Source organism: Equus przewalskii, chromosome 15, assembly GCF_037783145.1.
Source record: "Equus przewalskii isolate Varuska chromosome 15, EquPr2, whole genome shotgun sequence".
In the NCBI taxonomy this organism is placed as follows: domain Eukaryota; kingdom Metazoa; phylum Chordata; class Mammalia; order Perissodactyla; family Equidae; genus Equus; species Equus przewalskii.
This window is the reverse complement of record NC_091845.1, coordinates 5,498,153-5,520,919: the sequence shown is the minus strand read 5'-3', so window position 1 is coordinate 5,520,919 and position 22,767 is coordinate 5,498,153. Positions and strand designations below refer to the sequence as shown.

Below are 22,767 nucleotides of genomic sequence, written 5' to 3'. Positions count from 1 at the left end.
TGAAAAAGAGAGACAAGTTTACACCCTACCTCATTCTAAAAAAGACCTGAGGCAGCTGACATGCATGCTTCTTTGACCACCTTTAATTGACTAACCATCTCACCAATAAATCTTGTTTTCCTTGCTCATATCATTCCCCTTTCTGAAATAACCTTCTCCTACCCACCAGATACTCACATATCTAAATCCTATTTCTTCTCCAAGACCCAAATCAAAGCACCCACCTCCTCCTCCTAACTTTTTTATTCATGTCAACTCAGAATGATCTTTCTCTTCTCGATCTGTCTGTATCATTTATCATATTGATACTGTTTTACATTGTTTGCCACATCTCCAACTGGACTATAAGTTCACTGAGTCTAGGATCAGAAAATTTTCCGACACACCATGGAGAACTTTAAACATGAATAGTAGGTATAATAGAAACAGTCTTACATGACAGCCATTTTAAAAGATCTGACAGAAGGATCTGAAATAAGACCATCTTATTTGGTATGAAATGCTAACCCTGAATTTCCATAAATTAAATGTCAATATGCTGATTATTCCTACCGTATGATAGATACAAATGAAGTTACTATTTTAAAGTGCAGAAAGAAAAATTTATACTTCCTGTACATTCTTTCTATCTCCCAAGTACTTAGACCAATATACAGAACATAAAAATGGAGACAGTTTGGGATGGTAGGTAAAAGCAGTTTTTGAATCAGATAGTGCCTAGCACACAGTAGTTACTAAAACACATCTAATCAAAATATAAATGGCCTAGATTTATTATTTCAGTTCTGAAACACTCTAGTTGTGAAACATGAGAGCTGTGAAACCATGAGCATACTTAACTCCTGTATGCCTCTGCTATTTCATCAATAAACAAGAGAAAATACAGGGCCAGCCCTGGTGGCCTACTGGTTAAGTTCAGTGTGCTCATCTTTGGCAGCCCAGGTTTGGTTCCCCGATGCAGACCTACACTGCTCTGTCAGTGGCCATGCTGTGCTGGCAGCCTGCATACGCAAAAAAAAAGTAAAAAGGAAGATTGGCACAGATGCTAGCTCAGGGCAAATCTTCCTCAGCAAAAAAAAGAGAGAGAGAGAAAAAATACAAAACAGAGGGCTGTTTTAGAATTAATGAGAAAATTATATAATGTGTGTAAACACACTGCCTGCCATATAATAAGTACACAATGAATGGTAGTTATCATTATCATTACTACCACTAGGTACTCCTAAATATCACTTATTATTTCATGTAAAGAAAATTACATTGAAAATTTAAATATTTTCATTTCTCCATCTCCAACTCAATATATAAAATTGGTTAACACAAATTATGGTATTACAACAAAATATGTGGTAATATTATGCAATCAGTAAAATATCTATAAAGAATATTTATAGATATCTAAAAATGCTCACGAAAGAATTTTAATCAAAAAGAATACAAAATTGTGCATTTAACAGGATTCTGATGTTATTTGAAAATACTAATATTAATAAAAATAAATTTAAATTTTCTTCTATGTATTTCTTCATGTGCAAGTAATATACTGAGAAAACACCCAAAAGTACTGGCCATAGTTATTTTTATTTTTTTCTTCTTTTACTTTTCTGTATTTAAGGTTTCCTGCACTGAGCACGTTTCTTTCAAATTCAAAACATTTAACTTTTTAACTTTCAAATCACAAAGCATTTATAGAAAAACTGCTTATATCAATCTGCCTTCGTTTAAAGATGATCCTTTAAATGATAGAATTTATCAAGTACCTGTGGCATATATTTATTAAGTACATACATAATTACTTTAAGAGATGAAACTTTTCAACACAAGTACTGCAACAGACTGAATGTGTCAGTAAGATTTTTCTGTGGGAATAAGATTGATGCTAGTAAACCTGACAAGGAAGGGAATACAGAACCTTTGTGTCGTGGAACACGTGTCATGACTGTTCCAAGCAGGTCCCATTTCCATCATTAGGTCAAGGCCATGCTTTGCACATACTAGGCACAAATAAATACTTGCCAAATCTGAATTAAAAAAAAAAAAGGAATCTAGCTTAAAGGCCAAGAATGTGCTTTAAAAACTAGACTGGTATGTGGCAGATGGCTGAGGCAAAAGCAGATGGCTTTCAAACACAATGGGTACATTGGAAAATCAACTCAACGTTTGTCTTAGAATTGTGTGTGTGCACAAGCACATGCAGACACAAGTCTATAAGTATGCTGTTAACAACATGGAACAGAATTACCAGTGTACTTATATGTTTATCACCAATATTAAAATATTTTCACCCTCAGACCTTTGAGATAAAAAAGAAAAAAAAAGAAGATATGAAAATAGAAGAGCAGTGTTTAGAATTGGAAACAAACAGTCTCACACACTAAGATACAACAGGGTAGAAGCTCTCCAGACTAATCTCCACTTAACCAATTTGCCATATTACTCTTAAACTCTCCATTTTCTCTGAAACACATATGAGACTTTATGTCCAGAAGATAATCAGTGTTTATGGCTAGTACTTCCATATACATATTGCTCCCACAACAGTCTGCTAGTTATACTCATTATAACTAAATAGTTTAATTAAATAAACCAATACAATGTGAGTACAAAAAGGACTGTTGTTTCTATGAAAACTAAGTGCTTTGGAAAGACTCAATAAACGCACGATCCCTTTTAAAAAACAAATTTAAGGTGGGCAAGGCATTTCAAGAGATTATTAGAATTTAAGATTCTGTCCCAGACTGCTTCACAAGTGTCATCAGGTTATCATTCCACTTTATAAAAATTAAAGCTAGAAATTTTAGTCCATGCAAGAAAGTGCAAGAAAGGCACAGAAGTCCAATCAGTAGATTTATATTTATACTAAAAAAATAGTAAGACCTTGGTTTTAAGTTAAAATAAAATTTTTGAAGTATGTATCATTTTTTGATAATTTCTTGATAAAATATAACTGACTTTTTGATTAACTGGCAAACTATTTGATCCCAATTACATTGGGTATGAAGGTAAGTACAGTACGTACTTAGGTTCTGGCAGTGTGTTGTTCACAGAGACAACACAACCTAAACTTTTAAGAAGCAAATTACAACATAGTGCCTTCTATATCTAGACATGTCAAATTTTATAAATCAGAACTGATATCACTGCATTCTGATGTTACGCATGAATAACATGAGCTTTATCTCCCAGACTGATGATTATAAAAAAATATATACTTATTAAAACTATAAGAAGTCAGTTCTACAGCAGATGTAAACTAATTAAACAAACAGCAAACTTTGGATGAATGACTCTTCTTCTAATTCTGAAGAGTTCTGTCAAACCACTTAAACATCTAGGAAAAATTCACATCAATCCTTAAAAATAATCTTCTCTTATTTAAATCACTAGCCAATCTTTATAAAATGCATAAAAAAATAAATGCTACCAATAATCTTTTCATGTCATTAGGGAAATACAAAATAAAAAACCCAATGCAATAGCACTACACACGCACTAGAATGGCTAAATTTAAAAGTAATGACACCACCAAGTATTGGTGAGGATGAGAAGAAACTCAAATTTTCATAAACTGCTGGTAGAAACATAAAATTGTAAGTCACTTTATAAGTTAAACATATACTGTGATAAATATATTTTTAGTCTTTGTTCCAGGTTCCTGGCCCAGAGCCTAAAAGCCTTGTAATCTCAGGAGTATAAAAGTACCTTTTGTATGCTAATGAGATGACCAGTGGACCCTAGACAGCTTCAGAATGGGTGCTGCTTGCCAGAAGACCAAGGCATGATTAGAGGCCTGGAACTTTCATCCCCACCTCCTAACCCCCCACGACAGGAGAGGATTTGGAGACAGCGTTAATCACCAATTGCCAATGATTTAATCAACCATGCCTATGTAATGAAGCCGCCCAAAAAAACCCTAAATGACAGCATTTGGAGGGCTTCCCAGTTGGTGAACACACGTGCTGGGAGGGTGGTGTGCCTATAGAGGACACGGAAGCTCTGCACCACCAACCATCCCCCTCCCCCAACCTTGCTCTATGCATCCCTTCCATCTGGTTGTTCCTCAGTTGTACCCTTTATAATAAACCAGGAAATGCAAGTAAAGTGCCTTCCTGGGTTCTGCGAGCCATTCTAGCAAACTACTGAACCTGAGGAGGGAGTCATGGGAACTCCTGATTTACAGCTGGTTGGTCAGAAGGACAGGTGGCAATCTGGGACTTGTGACTGATGTCTGAAATAGGGGCACTCTTGTGGGACTGGGTCCTTAACCTAGGGGCTCTAAATTAACTTCAGGTAGTTATTGTCAGAACTGAACTGAATTGCAGGACACCCAGTTAATGTCAGAACTGGTTGTTGGTGTGGGGGAAACCCCACACATTTGGTATCACAAGTGTTTTGAGTAAAAACAGTGCAGATACATTCACCATATAACTCAGAGAAATGAAAATGTGTTTGTAAGACCTAAATACAAAAGTTCACGGCAGTTTAATTCATAATAGCCAGAAAATGGAAATCATCCAAATGTCCACCAACTGGTGAATGGATAAACAAAGAGATACACAATGAAATACTACCCAGCAATAAAAAGGACCAACGCAACAACATAGTTGAATCTCTAACACGTTACGCTAAGTGAAAGAAGTCAAACACAAAAGACTACATACTGTATGATCCTTTTTATATTAAATTCTAAAAAAGGGAAAACAATAGTGATAGTAAGCAGATCAGCAGCTGCCAGAGGCCAAGAATTGGAGATAAGAGGACTGATAGCAAAGGGGCATGAGAAATCATTCTGGGGTGATGCAAATGTTCTATACAATGAGTGTTATTACATGACTATATATTTTTCAAAATTAATCAAATTGTACATTTAAAATTCATGGGTTTTATTCTTTTTTTTTTTTAAAGATTTTATTTGTTTCCTTTTTCTCCCCAAAGCCCCCCAGTACATAATTGTATACTCTTAGTTGTGGGTCCTTCCAGTTGTGGCACGTGGGACACCACCTCAGTGTGGCTCGATGAGCGGTGCCATGTCTGCGCCCAAAACTCGAACCGCCGAAACACTGGGCCACCTGCAGCGGAGTGTGCGAACCCAACCACTTGGCCACGGGGCAGGCCCCGGTTTTATTCTTAAGTATATGTCGATAAAGTTGACAAAGAACATTAAAGAAACAATTTTATGGAAAAAAAAAGTTCTCCCTTGGCTGTCTTTCTATGAAGTTTTCCAAAACAATATAAATGTATATAATATGCTTTACTTATACTTTTTCTTTTTAACATGAAAGTCTGTAATCCTTGAATCAGTGATACTAAATTTCCTAATGTTCTCTGGTACAGATTAAGACAAATTATAGGAGGCCAGCCCTGTGGCTGAGTGGTTAAGTTCACACGCTCCACTTCAGCAGCCCAGGGTCTCGCTGGTTTGAATCCTGGACGCGGACACGGCACTGCTCATCAAGCCATGCTGAGGTGGCATCCCACATGCCACAACGAGGAGGACTCACAACTAAAAGTACACAACTATGAACCGGGGGGCTTTGGGGAGAAAAAGGAAAAAATAATATCTTTAAAAAAAGAAAGAATTATTTAAAAAAAAAAAAGACAAATTATATAGTTGCATTGTTAGTTTTTATTGCCAACTAGATTGCATAATCAATGAATAAATGTCCTTTTTATTTCAAAGATAACTATTATACACAGAAAAATATGCTACTTTTCCTTATTTATACTTTTAATTTTAATGATGTGAATCATTATTCTGATGATTCTGCTATTTTAGTGAATCTGTCATTCTGACAGGTTTAATTTCTTAAAGTAATTTATTGTCCTTTACTTGTTTGCTTGTTTTTAATGTTACATTTAGGTAGGAGAGGTATAAAGATACTAGATTCAATACTTAGATTTCCAGGCTAAATATCCAGGAAAATAAACTTTCCTGTGTCAGAAGCAAATATAGAATGAAAGTGATTGACCATCACAAAAGCATGAAGGAATACATAAAAGTAAAGCCAAACGATAACAAGAAGGTGACTTATGGGGCAGACCAGGCCCACAAATATCTTCTGTTTAGCTTGCATAATATGTTAAAAATCAAGAGATTACTCATCTAGCTTTCCAGTTTCTCTTGAAAAATAAGAAGCGCCGACAAGAATGGGCTCACAGTCCTAAATTACAACAATCATCTAAAGCTAAGAAGACACTGTCCCTTTAGACAGGGCATGTCCTCTTTAGTTTGTCCAAGGCCCTTAACACTTGAGTTCAATCATTGTCACTACCTGGCCTGGTTACACGTATCTGAGTTTTCAAACCCTAGCAGAACTACTTCTTTGTGCCTCAACTAACCATAACTGAAGGTGAAGTGAGAGTTATATGGAAGGAGTTTCCCCTGTATTTGCTATGCCTAGTTCGCTCATAAAGGCAGACGCAAAAAAACTGTTTATCAAGAGTAAATTATAAGAATGCATATGCTGTACTGTAGAAGGCAAAATGTATATTGAATGCTGATGATGTGGTACAGTGTATACGAAAATTATAAGCAATTTAGTGTATTTCCATGCTAAGCACAGACAAACCTAAATTCTAGAACTTTATTCATTCCCTTCATTAATGTAAGCCAATTCATGTGCAAAACCAAAGCAACAACAACAAAGCGTCTTTGTTCCTCTGCCATAAAACTGAGCCTTTTAATACATAAAGAGCACATGAAGTATATTGAAGGTATTAGTGAAAGGGTAAAATAAACAAAATATAGCAATATGTCAGGAAGCAAATAGGAATATAATTATAAGCATTCATTCATTAGCTAGAATGATTATTATTCATCCCATTTATTTAATGAAAGGGAAAACTATCTTCTACCACAACTTTGAGATACTTGCTGAGATATCTCTTTTTAGTTACCAAAGAAAAGTTTGGAGAGTCCTAGATACAAAGAACAGTAAGTTAACAGAAAAAGAAAATCTAAACAGACTTACCCGTTCTGCAGTTGCCTCATCCCCTGGCAGACATGCAGCAGCAGCAGCAGCAGCACAAGCTATCTCCATCACAGCGGAGCTGGTAGGAGCGTCAGTTGTGGATGAAGACCTGGGTCGGCCAGACTGCATAACAGTTGCCATCTCCTGGCCAGATTTCCTGTTGATTTGGGGACTTCCCTTTGGGGCCTCTGGCTTGCCCCGCCTACTATGCAAGCTTGTCCCTCTCTTCATCTTGGGTGGCACTCGGATCTGCTGCAGGACACGATTCAGAGCTGTGGGGTGGGTGGGGACACCATCAATCTCAGCACATGCGTTCTGGCTTTCCAGATCCATTTCAGGTTCTGGATCTGCCTGAATTTGTTGCACATCGTGTGGAGACACTGATGACCTCCTGCGCTGGTGCTGGAAGAGATGCTTCAAGCCTTGGCCAATCACATTAATGTTCTCCAAAGCATTGTGAGTCATTTTAGACAACTTTTGTTCTGATTCTGTCTGTTTTCTGGCCTCTGCATCTTGGGATTTGCCTCCAGGATCAGGGTCCTCATATAACTGTTCACTGCCTGAGGGCTCCATCAGCAGACTTAATATGCTTATTTGCAAACTCAAAAAATTTTAAACACACCAAGACTGTCAAATTAGGAAGGCATTTGCTTCAACAGTAACTACACATGCAGCTGTGAGACGGAGGCTTCATGCCTATCTAATGTTAAAAACAAAAACAAAAACAAAACTTCATATTATAAATCCATGCAGAAACTCTAGTGTTAAAGAAAAACATGCCACTAGCCAAACAAATAGGCACTATTATTAAGCAATCTTTAATCAGAAGATTAAAAGACAGTTTTCTAGATAATGGGTAATGCTTATTTTCTAGAATAGAAGAAAAAGCTCAGAAACAAGTACATAGGAAATGAAAACAGGTTTGTTTTTTTTTTTGGTGAGGAAGATTGGCCCTGAGCTAACATCCATTGCCAATCTTCCTCTTTTTGCTTGAGGAAGATTGTTGCTGACCTAACATCTGTGGCAATCTTCCTCTATTTTATATGTGGGATGCCACCACAGTACGGCTTGATGAGTGGTGTATAAGTCCACGTTTGGGATCGGAACCCATGAACCCCAGGCTGCCAAACCAGAGCATGTGAACTTAACCACTAAGCCACTGGGTCGGTCCCATAAACAGCAATGCTGAAATTAAAAAATCCCTACAAGTTTCAATATATGAAGAACTGAATACTAGAGGAGTTATCTTGGAATGGAAACCATTATAACAGTTGACAGAACAGCTACTACTTAAGAAATCAAGAGAGAATAGACCATTCAATATGTACAGTCTAGCTGAGGCAATTTAATTCCTCTCATTCATAACCACAGTTAATTATCCATATGCTGAAACTAAGTAGAGTAAATTCAAAGAATAATAGTGAGAAATGGATATTCCAACCTAACTCTACATGGATTTTAATAGATAAGAGAAATTTCTTGTCACCCTTCATTTTCATCAAGGTCACTGGTAACTAGGGGTGACAGGTTTGCTCCTACGGGAAGAAAATGGAAATAAAAATCTTATAAGTTGAATTCTCTGCTGAAGCACAAATAACCTTCTGGTACCATATGAGTAAATGATCCAGACAGAATCTGTCTTCAGAGAGACTAGAGCTTTGCTCAGTATCAGCTATCGAGAACAGAGATTCAAATTAGCTGTATACAAGAGCACTATGAACTCCCTTTCTCTGAATAGTGTCATCCTTGACAGAAGATTCCCATATATCCACACAAATTCAAAAGCAAAGAAGTAACACAGCAACTGAGTATGACGTAAGAGTAGAGAAAAAGAAAGGTCAAATAGCAATCACACACCAATATTAAGTGCAGAAAATTAAAAGGAAGCTGAAACTAAGATGTAAGGTCAGCACAACTGTCATGATTATGGAAATCACATGCAAAAATGAGGAGGGGAGAAGGTAGGGATGAGACTTTTCATAACAGAAAGTGTTTATTTTTGTATCGAGTTTCTGCAAATATATAAAACAAAACTGTTTAATGCACAGAACCTGCTGGAGAGGACAAAATATGGTGTAGTAAGTTTCTTCCATATTTTCCCTCAACTTTCTGTTCAAAGGCCTTTAAAAAACTCCCTATACTAGCAAGTACTTCGAATAGTCTAAGTTACTACCAATGAAGCACTATAGTGGTCATGTTCTGGAGCCATGCAGACTGCTTGGCACCAAGTAGCAATGTAGAAGGCATAAATTAGCTGTATACAAGAGCACTATGAACTCAAGGATACTAGAGTTCAGAGGGACAGGAATGCAAACTCACTAGAGTTTTCTTCCTGTAAGTACTCTCAGAAGACCTTCTTACCATGTAAATGGACACTGTGCTTTTCCCCATTCTCCTGACCTCTTTATAACTCAGGAGCATAAACAGTGTGACAGGGTTAAAGACATTTGTCTCTCACTAGTACCTTCTTACTTTCTCAATACCAAAAATTCTTTGCTTCCCAACTAGGCAAACGAGTAGTAGGCATGAGATTAAGAAATTTCGCTGCCTTTCACTCAAATTCTTTGTGGCCACATCAAAATCTTGCCACACCACTATGGCCGCTTATCCTTTTCCTGATTGTGCATTGCTTTTCTTTTTCCTTTTCCCTTTGGGAGAGCCAAGAAAGAAATCTTTAATCCTTATTAGATTAATGACTGTCTTGGCCTCTCCTGGGGTTTTCTGGGGCTCCTTGTGGGTAAAAATGTTGCCAATATTATAATGTATTATTTAATCATCCTCACCTTACCTCCTGAATTTGTAGGACAGACTAATAGTTACTGAATTATTTCCACTCGGCAAAGCACTGAGCTCCTCAGAGAAAAAGGACTGTGTAACCAAGATAATCCAGTAACAGTGTACATCAACTAACCTCTTCTTGCACTGGGGGCTATTTAGACCCTGAGAAGATGGGAGGATGTAAAAGCAGCAGGCTGATAATGAGGAGGTAATTTACTTTTTTCCTTATTTGCATTGCATTAGCTAAATAATACAACTGATTTTTTTGGTTGTTTTTGCAAGTAAAATATACAAAATAAGTTTCTCTCATGAGAGTAAAGGATACCATGAATAAAGGAACGGTGTCAAGGTTAGCTGGAAAACCAAATGACCTACTTGTCTCATATATGAAGGTATTAGGAATTTATTACTCAGCAAACTTGTTTCTTTGGGCAGTGTTATAAGCTAATCAAGTGGCCATCTGCTTCTTATTTTTAAAAAATGAAGAATAAGGTACATTTTAAATGTCAGTAGCTTCCTTTGAGATTTCACTAGCATTTCTACATCATTTACTTTCAAATAATTCGAAATGATCGATTAAAAATACCAGCATTCCTAGGAAAATCTAGAAACAAGGGTATCAACTTCCAAACCAAAGCTTACATAGGCTATCTACATAGCTGCAAAGATTACATAATACAACAGTAATGAATTCTCAGATTTCTAAAGGCAAGACATATCTTAACGACACTAACTAGCAGAGTCTTACCTAACATGGAACTCTAAAGGAATCTAAATTGAGTTTTAAACATTAAGTTAAGAATTTTGAAAAACAAAGAACTGCAAAAATCTTCTTTAGGCCAACAGAAAATCTTTAAGACTACCTTTCAATTTATGCCAAATAATGAGGAAAGTTAAATGTGGTACCAAAAGTACCAAAGACAGTAATCCTGTAATAATTAACTCTAAAATTGCTGATGGTAAGAATGCGAGCACTAAAGCAATTCAGTAACATCAAAGTTTTTTAGGATTCCCTTATTTTCTTCTGTAAGACAGTAAAATTCAAACGCATGGTAACTATTGCTCAGTTTATAAAATTCCCCAAATAACTATATTGAGATCCCTGGTTTAACACAAACCAGTTCAACTGCAAAGCTAAGTGTGCTTTCGTAAGAAGGAAATGTTGGCTTCTCTTTTATTCACTCAGCTGCTCTGAAAAGTAAAGTTCTTATAAGTAAACCAGAGGAAGTGGGGAAAGAGAAAAGGGAACAAAAGGACATGGGTGCAGGGCGCAGGAGAAAAGAGTGAAAAGTGAGAAAATGAGGAAGAAAAGGTAGCTACCTTCGGACTAGGCATTTCAGATAACTTTGATAAAGTCTCAAAATTTTTAACAATTTTTCCATTGACAGTTTTGCCAAAGACATAATATGCCATTAGTTCACATTCAAGAAATAAGTTGTTCTGAATTAATATGAGAAGTAACCAAGAAAAAAAAATTACATTTTTAAAATCTGTGAAAACGTTTAACAGTGTGCTCTAAAAAACCATTCCAACTTATATATCAATTATCTTTCTTTTTCTTTTTTTCCTTTAAGTTTTTCTTTCCAATTTTTGGGGTTTCTTGATAGATATGTTAACCAAGGCATTTTGGTGTGGCTATGAACCTGGTTATTTCACTATCTATCATGAGTTAGATACTTGCCTTTATGACTCTTCCTCAAGCACTTCTAAGGTGTACAGGAATCCTTGTAGGAAAAGCTGAAAAGCAAACATTAAGAATTACAAAGTGAGAAACTTACAGGGACAAACTCATCTATTATACATACACAGAAAAAAACTGAGTACATACATAACAAAATGTTAACAACGTTTATCTCTCACTAGTAGAAGAAAAATTTTTTTTGTATGTTTCAGTATTTTCTAATTTTTCAAGAACATAATCAAGTAAAATTGTAACCAAAAAAGAAGATATTTTGGAAAACAGTACTTATCAGTACTCAAAAAAGAAAGTGGCACATGTCATAAGTTGCAATGAATATTTTTCTACTATGATACTGAGTTAGGAGTGGATATTCCATTAATTCTAAAGTAACATGAAATGCAAACCAAGGACATGAAAAACAAAACAATTTTCAAACAAATATTTTTCGAAGTACCTTCCAAATCTGTATCTGCAATTTTGCATTCAAAAGCAACTCTTAAAAAAGAGCATCTACCACGTACAATTGAGAATCAAGATGCAGCAAAATTGAAATTTTCCTGGAAAGCTAGCTTCTGACAGCCATTATCAGAGAAGCAATTTAATTAGACAAGTTTTTTTGTTTTGTTTTTTGAGGAAGATAAGCCCTGAGCTAACATCCGCCACCAATTCTCCTTTTTGCTGAAGAAGATTGGCCCTGAGCTAACATCTGTGCCCATCTTCCTCTACTTTATATGTGGGATGCCTGCTACAGCATGGGATGACAAGCAGCGTGTAGGTCCATGCCCAGGATCCATACCGGCAAACAACAGGCCGACGAAGCAGAGCACACAAACCTAACTGCTACGCAACCAGGCCAGCTCCTAATTAGACAAGTATTTTGAGGGCATGTGCTATATGCTCAGCATTACACAGACCAAATCACATTACGCTGCCTTCAAGGAACTCACAATCTAGAATGGAAAGCAAGATTTACATACCTGAAACCTAAGGAAAACAGAATAAAGCAACATAAGTGCAAAATGTATGTGGAAAATTACAATTACCCTCAGAAATCAGAAAATCAGTTAGGATTAGATTTGTTTGGGAAAGCTTCATGAAGGAGAAAGAGGCTTTAACCGAGCTTTGAAGGATAAGAAGATGGATGAATAAGCAGGAAGATACTGGCCAAGACTTCCAGCTAGACAGCAGTAAACACAGTACATTTAGGGGCCAGTAAAGAGGCCAGATGACTGTACTGGTAGATACACATTTCTGAGTCATCTGGAGAACTGAGTGGCTAATGGGAAGATGTGAGAGAGGACTTTCTACCATATAACCTTTCCTACGTTTTGAATTTTTACATTTTATGACTATATTATGTATTGAAAAAGTCTATTTACTTTTGTGTGTGTGTGAGGAAGATTGGTCCTGAGCTAACTTCCGTGCCCACCTTCCTCTACTTTATATGTGGGATGCCTGCTACTGCATGGCTTGACAAGAAGTGCTAGGTCTGAGCTCAGGATCCCAACATGCAAACCCCAGGCCCCCAAAGTGGAGCAAGCAAATTTAACCACTAATGCCGCCGAGCTGGTCCCTTTACATATTTTTTAAAAAATAAAGAAAATAGGGGCTGGTCCCATGGCCGAGTGGTTGAGTTCGCACGCTCTGCTTTGGTGGCCCAGGGTTTCGCCAGTTCGGATCCTGGGTGCAGACTATTATGGTGTTTACAAGAATCATACCTAAAATGTTAAGACAGAGAATAGTTAAAAATAAAAACTATGGAAAAGATCACATAAACATAAACTAAGAGAAAGCTGCTCTAGCTATTATTAATAGTACTCAAAGTAGACTTTAATGCAAAAAGCATTAATAGAGATATAATTCACAGGATTAAATGTATAGTTCATCAGGAAGATACAGCAATGCAAAATTTGTATGCATGTAGTAACACTGTCTCCAAACATATAAAACGAAACTTAGCAGAATTATAAGAAACGAAAAATATCCATAATCATAATGGGGAAATTTTTAACATCTCTCTCTATTTGATAGAACAAATGACCCAAAAAAGGAAAATGAATAAGTAAATAGATTGATAAATAAAAACACAGATTTGAACAGCACTGTTAACAAACTGGACCTAAATAGACATTTATATAACACAGCACCTAATAACTGCAGAATAAATACTACAAAGAGATCACTTACAAAAAAAACATTAGCTAAAAAAATGGACTTACAAAACCTAACCTAGACACTACAGTTGCAGAAGAAAGAAAGAAGGGGGGAAGCTCTACCCCTAGAAGTGGAGTGGAAAGTCTTGTGAAGGCAACAACTCTAAGACCCAGCTTCTAGTACTTGCCTAAATCTAAGGCTTAATAGATCCTTACAGAACTCCATTCACCCTCCACTACAATGCTGACAAACTCTGAGTAAAAACAACAGTGGAATATAGGCACAGGAGTCAGACTCACTCTGAGAAATAGCACAAAGGGAAAATCCAAAGCCAACCAGTGAGATAAGGGACATTAGGAGACAAAGGACACAAGGGAAATTTAAAGTCTCTGGTTCCCACGGCAACAACCAATGTCAACTTTGGTAACCATAGCAATAATAAACTTCAAAAAAGGCCCAACCCCTAACAGATTACACAAATTCCACCCTAAAGAATTAGCAGAAGGAAACTTGCAGACTTCAAGCATATCAAATATTTACCTCAGTACTTCCTGTCCTATACAAGATGTTCAGCTTTCAACAAAAAATTATAAAGCTTGCCAAAGGCAGTAATAAAAACATAGCTTGAAAAAATGAAACAATCATCAGAATTAGACTCAGCTATGACAAATTTTAGAACTAACGGAATTTGTCTGATACAGACAAAAATATGATTAATATGGTAAAGGCTCCATAATGGAAAAGGTAGACAACAGGTAAGACCAGATAGGTAATTTTCAGAGACATGGAAATCATTAAGAATCAAATGGAAATGCTAAAAATAAAAACATAGTAAAATTAACAAATGCTTTTGACAAACTTATTAGTAGACTTGAAACAGCTGAGAAAAGAATCAGTGAAGTTGAAGATAGGTTTATAGAAATTACCCAAACTGAAATGTAAAGAAGAAAAAAAGAGTAGGAAAATAAATTAATAAAGAATATCCAAGAAGCATGGAAAAATATCAGTGTAACATATACATACTTAGAATGCCATAAGGAGAAGAAAGAGAGAACAGAGCAGAAGAAATATTTCAATGGCCAAGAACTTACCAAAACTAATGACAAGACACCAAACTATAGATATAAGAAACTCCGAAAACAACAAACAGCATAAATACCCCAAAATGCCCTAAGCATATCATATTCTTGAAGGCAGTGAGACAGGGGAAAACAAATTACATACAGAGGAACAAAGATAAGGGTTACAATAAACTTCCTGTCGGAAAATTTGCAAGTAAGAAGACAGTAGAGTGACGACTTTAAAATTCTGAAGGAAAAAAAACCGCCCAACCAGTATTTTATAGCCAGTGAAAATATCCTTCCTAAGTGAAGAAGAAATAAAGTCTCTCCCAGACAAACAAAAACAGAGAATTCATTGCCAGCAGATTCACCCTATAGGAAGTATTTAAAGAATTTCTTCAGCAGAAGGAATATGAAAAAGATGAGAAGCCTGGATCTACACAAAGAAATGAAGAATAAATGAAAGTAAAAAGAGAATCTTTTCTTTTTCTTTTTCTTTTAAGATTGGCAACAGCTCAGTTGCCAATCTTTTTTTTTTCCCCTTCTTATTCTTCTTCCCAAAGCTCCCCAGTACATAGTTATATATTCTAGTGCAGGTCCTTCTAGTTGTGCTATGTGTGATGCCGCCTCAGCATGGCCTGATGAGCAGTGCTAGGTCCAGGATCCAAACCGGAGAAACCCCAGGCCACCAAAGCAGAGCACACAAACAACCACCCAGCCACGGGGCCAGACCCTCTTTTTCATATTTTTAACTACTCTAAAGGATGACTATTTAAAGCAGTAACAATGTACTGGGTATTTATAGTATATGTAGTGAAATGTATAATGATAGTTAAAGGAAGAATTAGGAGCATACTATAATAAGATACATATACTATATGTGAAGTGGTATAATATCATGGGAAGGTAAACTCAGATTATTTAAAAATGTATACTGTAAACCCAAAGGCAACTACTAAAAACCATTTTAAAGAAGTATAAGTAACTTAATAGGGTAGATAAAAGAATGATAATAAAAAGCTCAATTAGCAAGATGGTAAGTTTTAATCTAACTATATTAATAATTACTTTAAATGTGAATGGTCTATAAAACACCAGTTAAAAGACAAATTGCCAAACAGGATGAAAAAGCCAGATCAAGCTAAATGCCATCTACAAGAAATCCACTAAATACAAAAATTTAGATAGGAAGAGGCAAAATAATGGAGAAAGATACCATAAAAACACTAACCAAAAGAAAGCTAGTATAGGCAAATCCATTTCAGACAAAGTAGACTTCAGAACAAGAAAGACTGTCAAGGATAAAAAGGGACATTACATATAGAGGGGTCAATTCTCCAAAAAGATACAACAACCATAAATATTCATGCACCTAAAATCAGAGCTTTAAAATATACGAGGCAACCGAGGGGGCAAGTGAGATCCAGTGGGACCGCGTGAGTGGGCGATGACAATCTGAAGCCCAGCGTGACTGCTCCTTGGTCCAGGAGGAAAATCCAAGGTCCCACAGCGGCTGCAGAGAAAGTCTCTGGTCAGCCCTAGTGGAGAGACCCCGCCCACCAAATACAAAGTCTGGGAGGCACTAGGGCAGAAGTGGCTCAGCCAGGTGAGCTACCCACAGGCTGCATTAAACACCTACAGCTCTGCTGCAGCCCCAAGGGGGCAAGTGAGATCCAGCGGGACCGCGTGAGTAGGTGGGACAATCCAGAGCCCCAGCGTGACTGTTCCTTGATCCAGTGGGAAAATCCAAATTCCCATACCATCCACAGGGAGAGCTTCTACTCAGCCTTAGTGGAGAGGCCCCACACACCAAGCACAAAGCCTGGGTGACCTAAGAGGAGACATGGTGTGACTAGGTGAGCTAACTACTGGCTGCATTAGGTACCCATAGCTCTACTGTGGCCCAGAGTGGACAAGTGAGATCCCATGGGACCTGATGGTGGCAGAGCTGTGAGTCTAGGTGAATCAGCTCCTGGCAGCTGCGAAAGCCCATAACATCACTGCAGATCCTAAGGAGGAAGCCTACCTAGGCAGTCTGTGAGAACAGGCACCAGCAACCCAAAGCCCCTTTGTGACTGTTCCCACAGCTGATAGGAGATCTCACAGGGCCACTGCGATCCTGAGGAGGGGCCCAGGCTCAGTCAGGAACATCTGACAGGGATCCTAGTTGGTGCAGATTACACAGCTGCTGCCCCTTTCCCCCAGTGGAAGCAAGTGGAAGCAGTAACCAAACTCTATCTCCAAGCAGAGGCACAAATTCACGCCATTAAGCAGTATGAAAAAGTATATTAAATCTCCAGAACAGAAGGAAAATGACAAGTACACAGAAAACAATCCCGAAGACACAGAAATCTATAACCTAAATGACAACAAATTCAAAATAGCTATCATAGAAAACTCAATGAGTTAAAAGAGAATACAGATAGACAACGAGTTCAGGAGCTACATCACAAAAGAGCTTGATAGTATAAAGAAGAACCAATCAGAAATGTTGGAGATGAAAAACACAATGGAGAAGATTAAGAAAAATCAGGACTCTCTGAACAGTAGGACTGATAATATGGAGGACAGAATTAGCAATTAGGAGGATAGGAATATAGAAATGCTTCAGATAGAGAAGGAGAAAGAACTAAGACTAAAAAGAAAAGGAAACTCTCTGAGAAATAGCCATCTCAATTAGGAAATGCAACATAAGGATTATAGATATCCTAGAGGGAGAAGAGAAGGAAAAGGGGGCAGAAAGCCTGTTCAAAGAAACAGGCTGAGAACTTCCCAAACTTGGGGAAGGAGCTGGAAATCCATGTTACAGAAGCTAATGGATCTCCAAACTTTATCAATATAGAAAGACCAACCCCAAGGCATATAGGAGTGAAGCTTGCAAAAGTCAACAACAAAGAGAAAATATTAAGGGTAGCAAGACAGAAGAAAATAACCAACAAAGGAAGCCCCATCAGGCTGTCAGCAGATTTCTCAGCAGATACCTTACAGGCTAGGAGAGAGTGGAATGATATATTCAAAACTCTAAAGGACAAAAACTTGCAGCCAAGAATATTCGTTCCAGAGAAAATATCCTCAAATACGATGGAGAAGTAAAAACTTGCCGAGATAAACAAAAGTTAAGGGAGTTCATCCCCAGAATATGACCCCCTACAAAATGCTCAGGAAGACCCTCATACCAGGGGGAAAAAAAAAAAGGAAAGGGGTTACAAAACCCTGAGCAAAGGAGATAAGTAGAAAGACAAAATCAGAAAATTGCAACTCTACATCAGAACAGGTTAGCAAATGTTTAAGTACAACATTAAAGATAAAAGGAAGGGAAACACCAAGAATAAATACAATGTTGTCATTTTAACCACAAACTCACAACAAAAAAAAAGGAGAAAAAAGATCTGACAATAACAACCTACAAGGGAAAGAGGAAAAGGATGGAATAGCTTAATCTAAGGCAATAACAGGCTATCAGAAAATGGACTATCTCATCGATCAGATGGTTTATACAAACCACATGGTAACCAATAAACAAACAGCTAGAAGAGAGACACAAATTACAAAAAAGAAGAAAATCAACATAGAAAACTACCTACCTGAATTGGTAGTCCAAAGTTCATGGGACTAGAAGCAAAGGAAATGCAGGAGAACCAGAAAACAAGCGATAAAAAGGCAGCACTAGGCGCCCACATATCAATAAACACTCTAAATGTAAATGGACTGAACTCTCCAATCAAAAGACACAGAGTGGCAGGATGGATTAAAGAACACGACCCAACAATATGCTGCCTAAGGAAACAAACCTCAGGCCCAAAGACAAACACAGACTCAGAGTGAAGGGATGGAAGATGATACTCCAAGCTAATAGTGAACATAAGAAAGCAGGTGTGGCCATACTTATATCAGAGAAAGTAGACTTCAAGGCAAAACAGGTAAAGAGAGACAAAGAGGGGCAGTTTATAATGATAAAAGGGACACTCTACCAAGAAGACATAACACTTATAAATATATATGCACCCAACATAGGAGCACCAAAGTACGTAAAGCAACTACTAAAAAAACCAAAAGGAGATATCAACAATACAATAATAGTAGGGGACCTCAACACCCCACTAACACCAATGGACAGATCATCCAGACAGAAAGTCAACAAGGAAATTTTAGAATTAAATGTAAAACTAGACCAGGTGGACTTAATAGATATATATAGAACACTCCATCCAAAAACAGCAGGTTACACATTCTTCTCAACTGCACATGGAACATTCTCAAGGATAGACCATATGTTGGGAAACAAAGCAAACCTCAACAAATTCAAGAGGACTGAAATAATATCAAGCATTTGTTCCAACCATAATGCTATGAAACTAGAAATCAATTACAAGAATAAAGCTGGGAAAGGGGCAATGATGTGGAGATTAAACAACATGCTACTGAACAACCAGCGGCTCACTGAAGAAGTTAAAGGAGAAATCAAATATTATCTGAAGACAAATGAAAATGAAAACTTGCCACACCAACTCATTTGGGATGCAGCAAAAGCACTCCTAAGAGGGAAATTCATCGCAATACAGGCTCACCTCAATAAACAAGAAAAATCTCAGATAAGCAATCTCAAACTACACCTAACAGAATTAGAAAAAGAAGAACAAACAAAGCCCAAAGTCAGTAGAAAGACGGAAATAATAAAAATTAGAGCAGAAGTAAATGAAATTGAAACAAAAAAGACAGTAGAAAGGATCAATGAAACAAAGAGCTCGTTCCTTAAGAAAACAAACAAAATTGACAAACCCTTAGCCAGGCTCACTAAGAACAAAAGAGAGAAGACTCAAATAAATAAAACTAGAAATGAGAGAGGAGAAATCACAACGGGTACCACAGAAATACAAAAGATTATAAGAGAATACTATGAAAAATTATATGCCAACAAATTGGACAACCTAGAGGAAAAGGATAAATTCTTACACTCTTACAACCTCCCAAAACTGAAGCAGGAAGAAATATAGATTCTGAATAGACCAATCACAAGTCAAGAGATTGAAGCAGTAATCAAAAACCTCCCAAAAAACAAAAGTCCACGACCAGACACACAGGTCAATGGAATAGAATTGAAAGCCCAGAAATAAAATCGTCCCATTCACAAGAACATGGATGGACCTTGTGGGTAGTATGTTAAGTGAAATAAGCCAGACAGAGAAAGACAATCTCTGTATGACTCCACTCATATGTGGAAATTAAACACAAGGACAAAGAGAACAGATTAGTGGTTACCAGGGGGAAGGGGGGGGGGTTAGGGGTAGGCACAAAGGGTGAAGTGGTGCACCTACAACACGACTGACAAATAATAACATACAACTGAAATTTCATAAGGTTGCAAACTATCAAAATCTCAATTAAAATAAAATATATATATATTGCCTCATATATAGATATATATGTGGCAAAAACTGATAAATCTGACAAGAGAAACAGATAAATCTACAATTAAAGTTGGAGACTTTCAATGCTCATCTGTCAGTAACTGAAAAAGCAGTCAGAAAATCAGGAAAGAGACCTCAACAGTATTATCAGCCAATTTACCCTAAGTGACATTTGTAGAACACTCCATCCAACTATAGGTGAATATACATTCTTTTCAAATACACATGGAATATTCCCAAAGATAAACCATATTCTGGGCCATAAAACAAACCCTAAAAATCAAAAAAAGTAAAAATGATACAAAGTACATTTTCAGACCATAATGCTATTAAATTAAAATCAATAGCAAAAGATCTTGGGAAAATTCCCCCAAATAAGTGGATATTAAACAATATACTTCTAAATAACCCCTTGGGAAGAGGAAGTCTAGAAAAAAATTTAAAAATATTTTCAAGTAAGTGAAAATGAAAATACAATATATCAAAACTTATGGGATGCAGCTAAAACAGTGCTCAGAGGAAAATTTGTAGTTTTAAATGTATACATTAGAAAAGAAGACCTAAAATCAATAACCTAAGCTTCTACTTTAGGAAACTTACAAGAAAAAACTAAACCTAAATCAAACAGAAGGAAGGAAATAATAAAAATAGAGGGGAAATCAGTAAAATTGGGAACAGAAACACAACAGCAAAAACCCAATGAAAGGAAAAGCTGGTTCTTTGAAAAGATCAAGGAAATTGATAAACTTTTAGCCAGGCCAACCAAGAAACAGAAAAGACACAAATTACCAAACCAGGAATGAAAGAATGGGGACATCAACACTGATACAACAGATATTAAAGAGGAAAATAGGGGGCGGCCGCATGCCTGAGTGGTTAAGTTCGCATGCTCTGCTTTTGTGGCCCAGGATTTCACCGGTTCGGATCCTGGGTGTGGACACAGCACCACTCATCAGGCCATGCTGAGCATATAGCACAACCATAAGGACCTGCAACTACAATATACAACTATGTACTGGGGGGCTTTGGGGAGAAGAAGAAGAAGGAGGAAAAAAGAAGATTGGCAACAGATGTCAGCTCAGATGTCAATCTTAAAAAAAAAAAGGGGGAGGAAAACAAATGATAAAATGAACTCCTCTATACCCATAAATTTGATGGCTCAGATGAAATGAACCAATTCCTTGAAAGTTGATGCTAACTACAGGAACTTCATAAGGCGAAACACATATCTGAATAACTATGTATCTATTAAAGAAAGTGAATTTATAGTTACAACTCTTCAAAAAAGGAAAACTCCTGACCCAGACGGTTCTACTAGTTAATCCTACCAACTATTTAAGGAAGAAATAATAACAATTCTACATAATCTCTTGAAGAAAAGAAGAGGGAACATTTCCTAAGTCACTTTGTGAGGCCCACATTACCCCAATACAAGACAAAGACATTACAAAAAAACTACAGACCAGTATCTCTAAGTGAACATATATGCAAAAACAAAATATTAGCAAATAGAATACAGCATTATACACAAAAAAGCCATCAGGGGGCCAGCCTGGTGGCGCAGCAGTTAAGTTTGCACGTTCTGCTTTGGCAGCCCAGGGTTCGCCAGTTCGGATCCCGGGTGCAGACACGGCATCATTCATCAAGCCATGCTGTGGTAGGCATCCCACCCTCACCCCCTGCAACTGCTGATCATCTATATATCTTCTGTCATTACAGTTTGCATTTTCCAGAATTTAAATAAGTATCATACAGTATGTGTTCTTCTTTAGTCTGTCTTGTTTCACTTAGCCTAATTATTCTGAGATTCATATATGTTAAGTATCAATAGTTCTTTACTTTTAATTCCTGAAAAGTCTTCCATTGTAAGGATATACCAATATTTGTTCATCTATATACCTGTTGATGGACATGTGGGTTGTTTCCAGTGAGCTGTTTCCAGGATTTAGCTATTACCAATAAAGCTATTATTTGTGCACAAGTCTTTATGTAGACATAATTGCTTTTGTTTCTCTTGGATAAATACTTAGAAGTAAAATGGATGGATGGGTTGTATGGTAAGTTTACATGTAAATTTTAAAGAAATTGTCCAACTGTCATCCAAAGTAGCTGTTCTATTTTACATTCCCACCAGCAGGGTGTGAGAGTTCCAGGTGGTCTGCATTCTTGCCAATACTTAACCAATCTTTTTAATTATAGTCATTCTGGTGTATAGTGGTATCTCACTATGGTTTTAATTAACATTTCCCTAATGACTTATGATGTTGAGCATCTTTTCACATGCTTCTTTGGCATCCATTTATTTTCTTTGATGAACTTTCTATTCAAGATTTTGCCTTTATGAGGTTGTCTGTCTTCTTGAATTGCAAGAGTGCTTTGTATTTTCTGGATACACATCTTCTGTCAAATACATATTTTGCAAATATTTTCTCCCAGTCTGAGGGTTGCCTTTTTATTTTCTTAATAGTGAGTTTCAAAGATCAAAAGATTAAAATTTTTTTTTTTGCTTTTTCTCCCCCAAATCCCCCCAGTACACAGTTGTATATTTTAGTTGTGCATCGTTCTAGTTGTGCCATGTGGAATGCCATCTCAATATGGCCTAACAAGCAGTACCATGTCCGCACCCAGGATCTGAACGGCGAAACCCTAGGCCACCGAAGCAGAGCACGCGAACCACGGGGTCGGCCCCAGATTTAAATTTTGATGAAATCCAA

The 22,767-nt window shown here is 37.0% G+C and overlaps 1 protein-coding gene across 15 annotated transcripts in view; it reads right to left on the bottom strand.

The window, feature by feature from the left end:
- The window catches only part of TMCC1 (transmembrane and coiled-coil domain family 1), a 251,001-nt gene that overhangs the window by 171,609 nt on the left and 56,625 nt on the right, over positions 1-22,767 (bottom strand). For 7 of the 15 annotated variants that reach the window (XM_070574659.1, XM_070574670.1, XM_070574671.1 and 4 more), the window contains 2 exons: positions 11,431-11,486; positions 6,972-7,671 (listed from right to left, as the gene is read on the bottom strand). In XM_070574659.1, the coding sequence (XP_070430760.1) occupies positions 6,972-7,544 (573 nt within the window). In that variant the 5' untranslated portion in view covers positions 7,545-7,671; positions 11,431-11,486. Of the gene's footprint in view, positions 1-6,971; positions 7,672-11,426; positions 11,487-22,767 lie in introns of all 15 variants that reach the window. The other 8 variants (XM_070574657.1, XM_070574664.1, XM_070574658.1 and 5 more) reach the window with 2 other exon arrangements.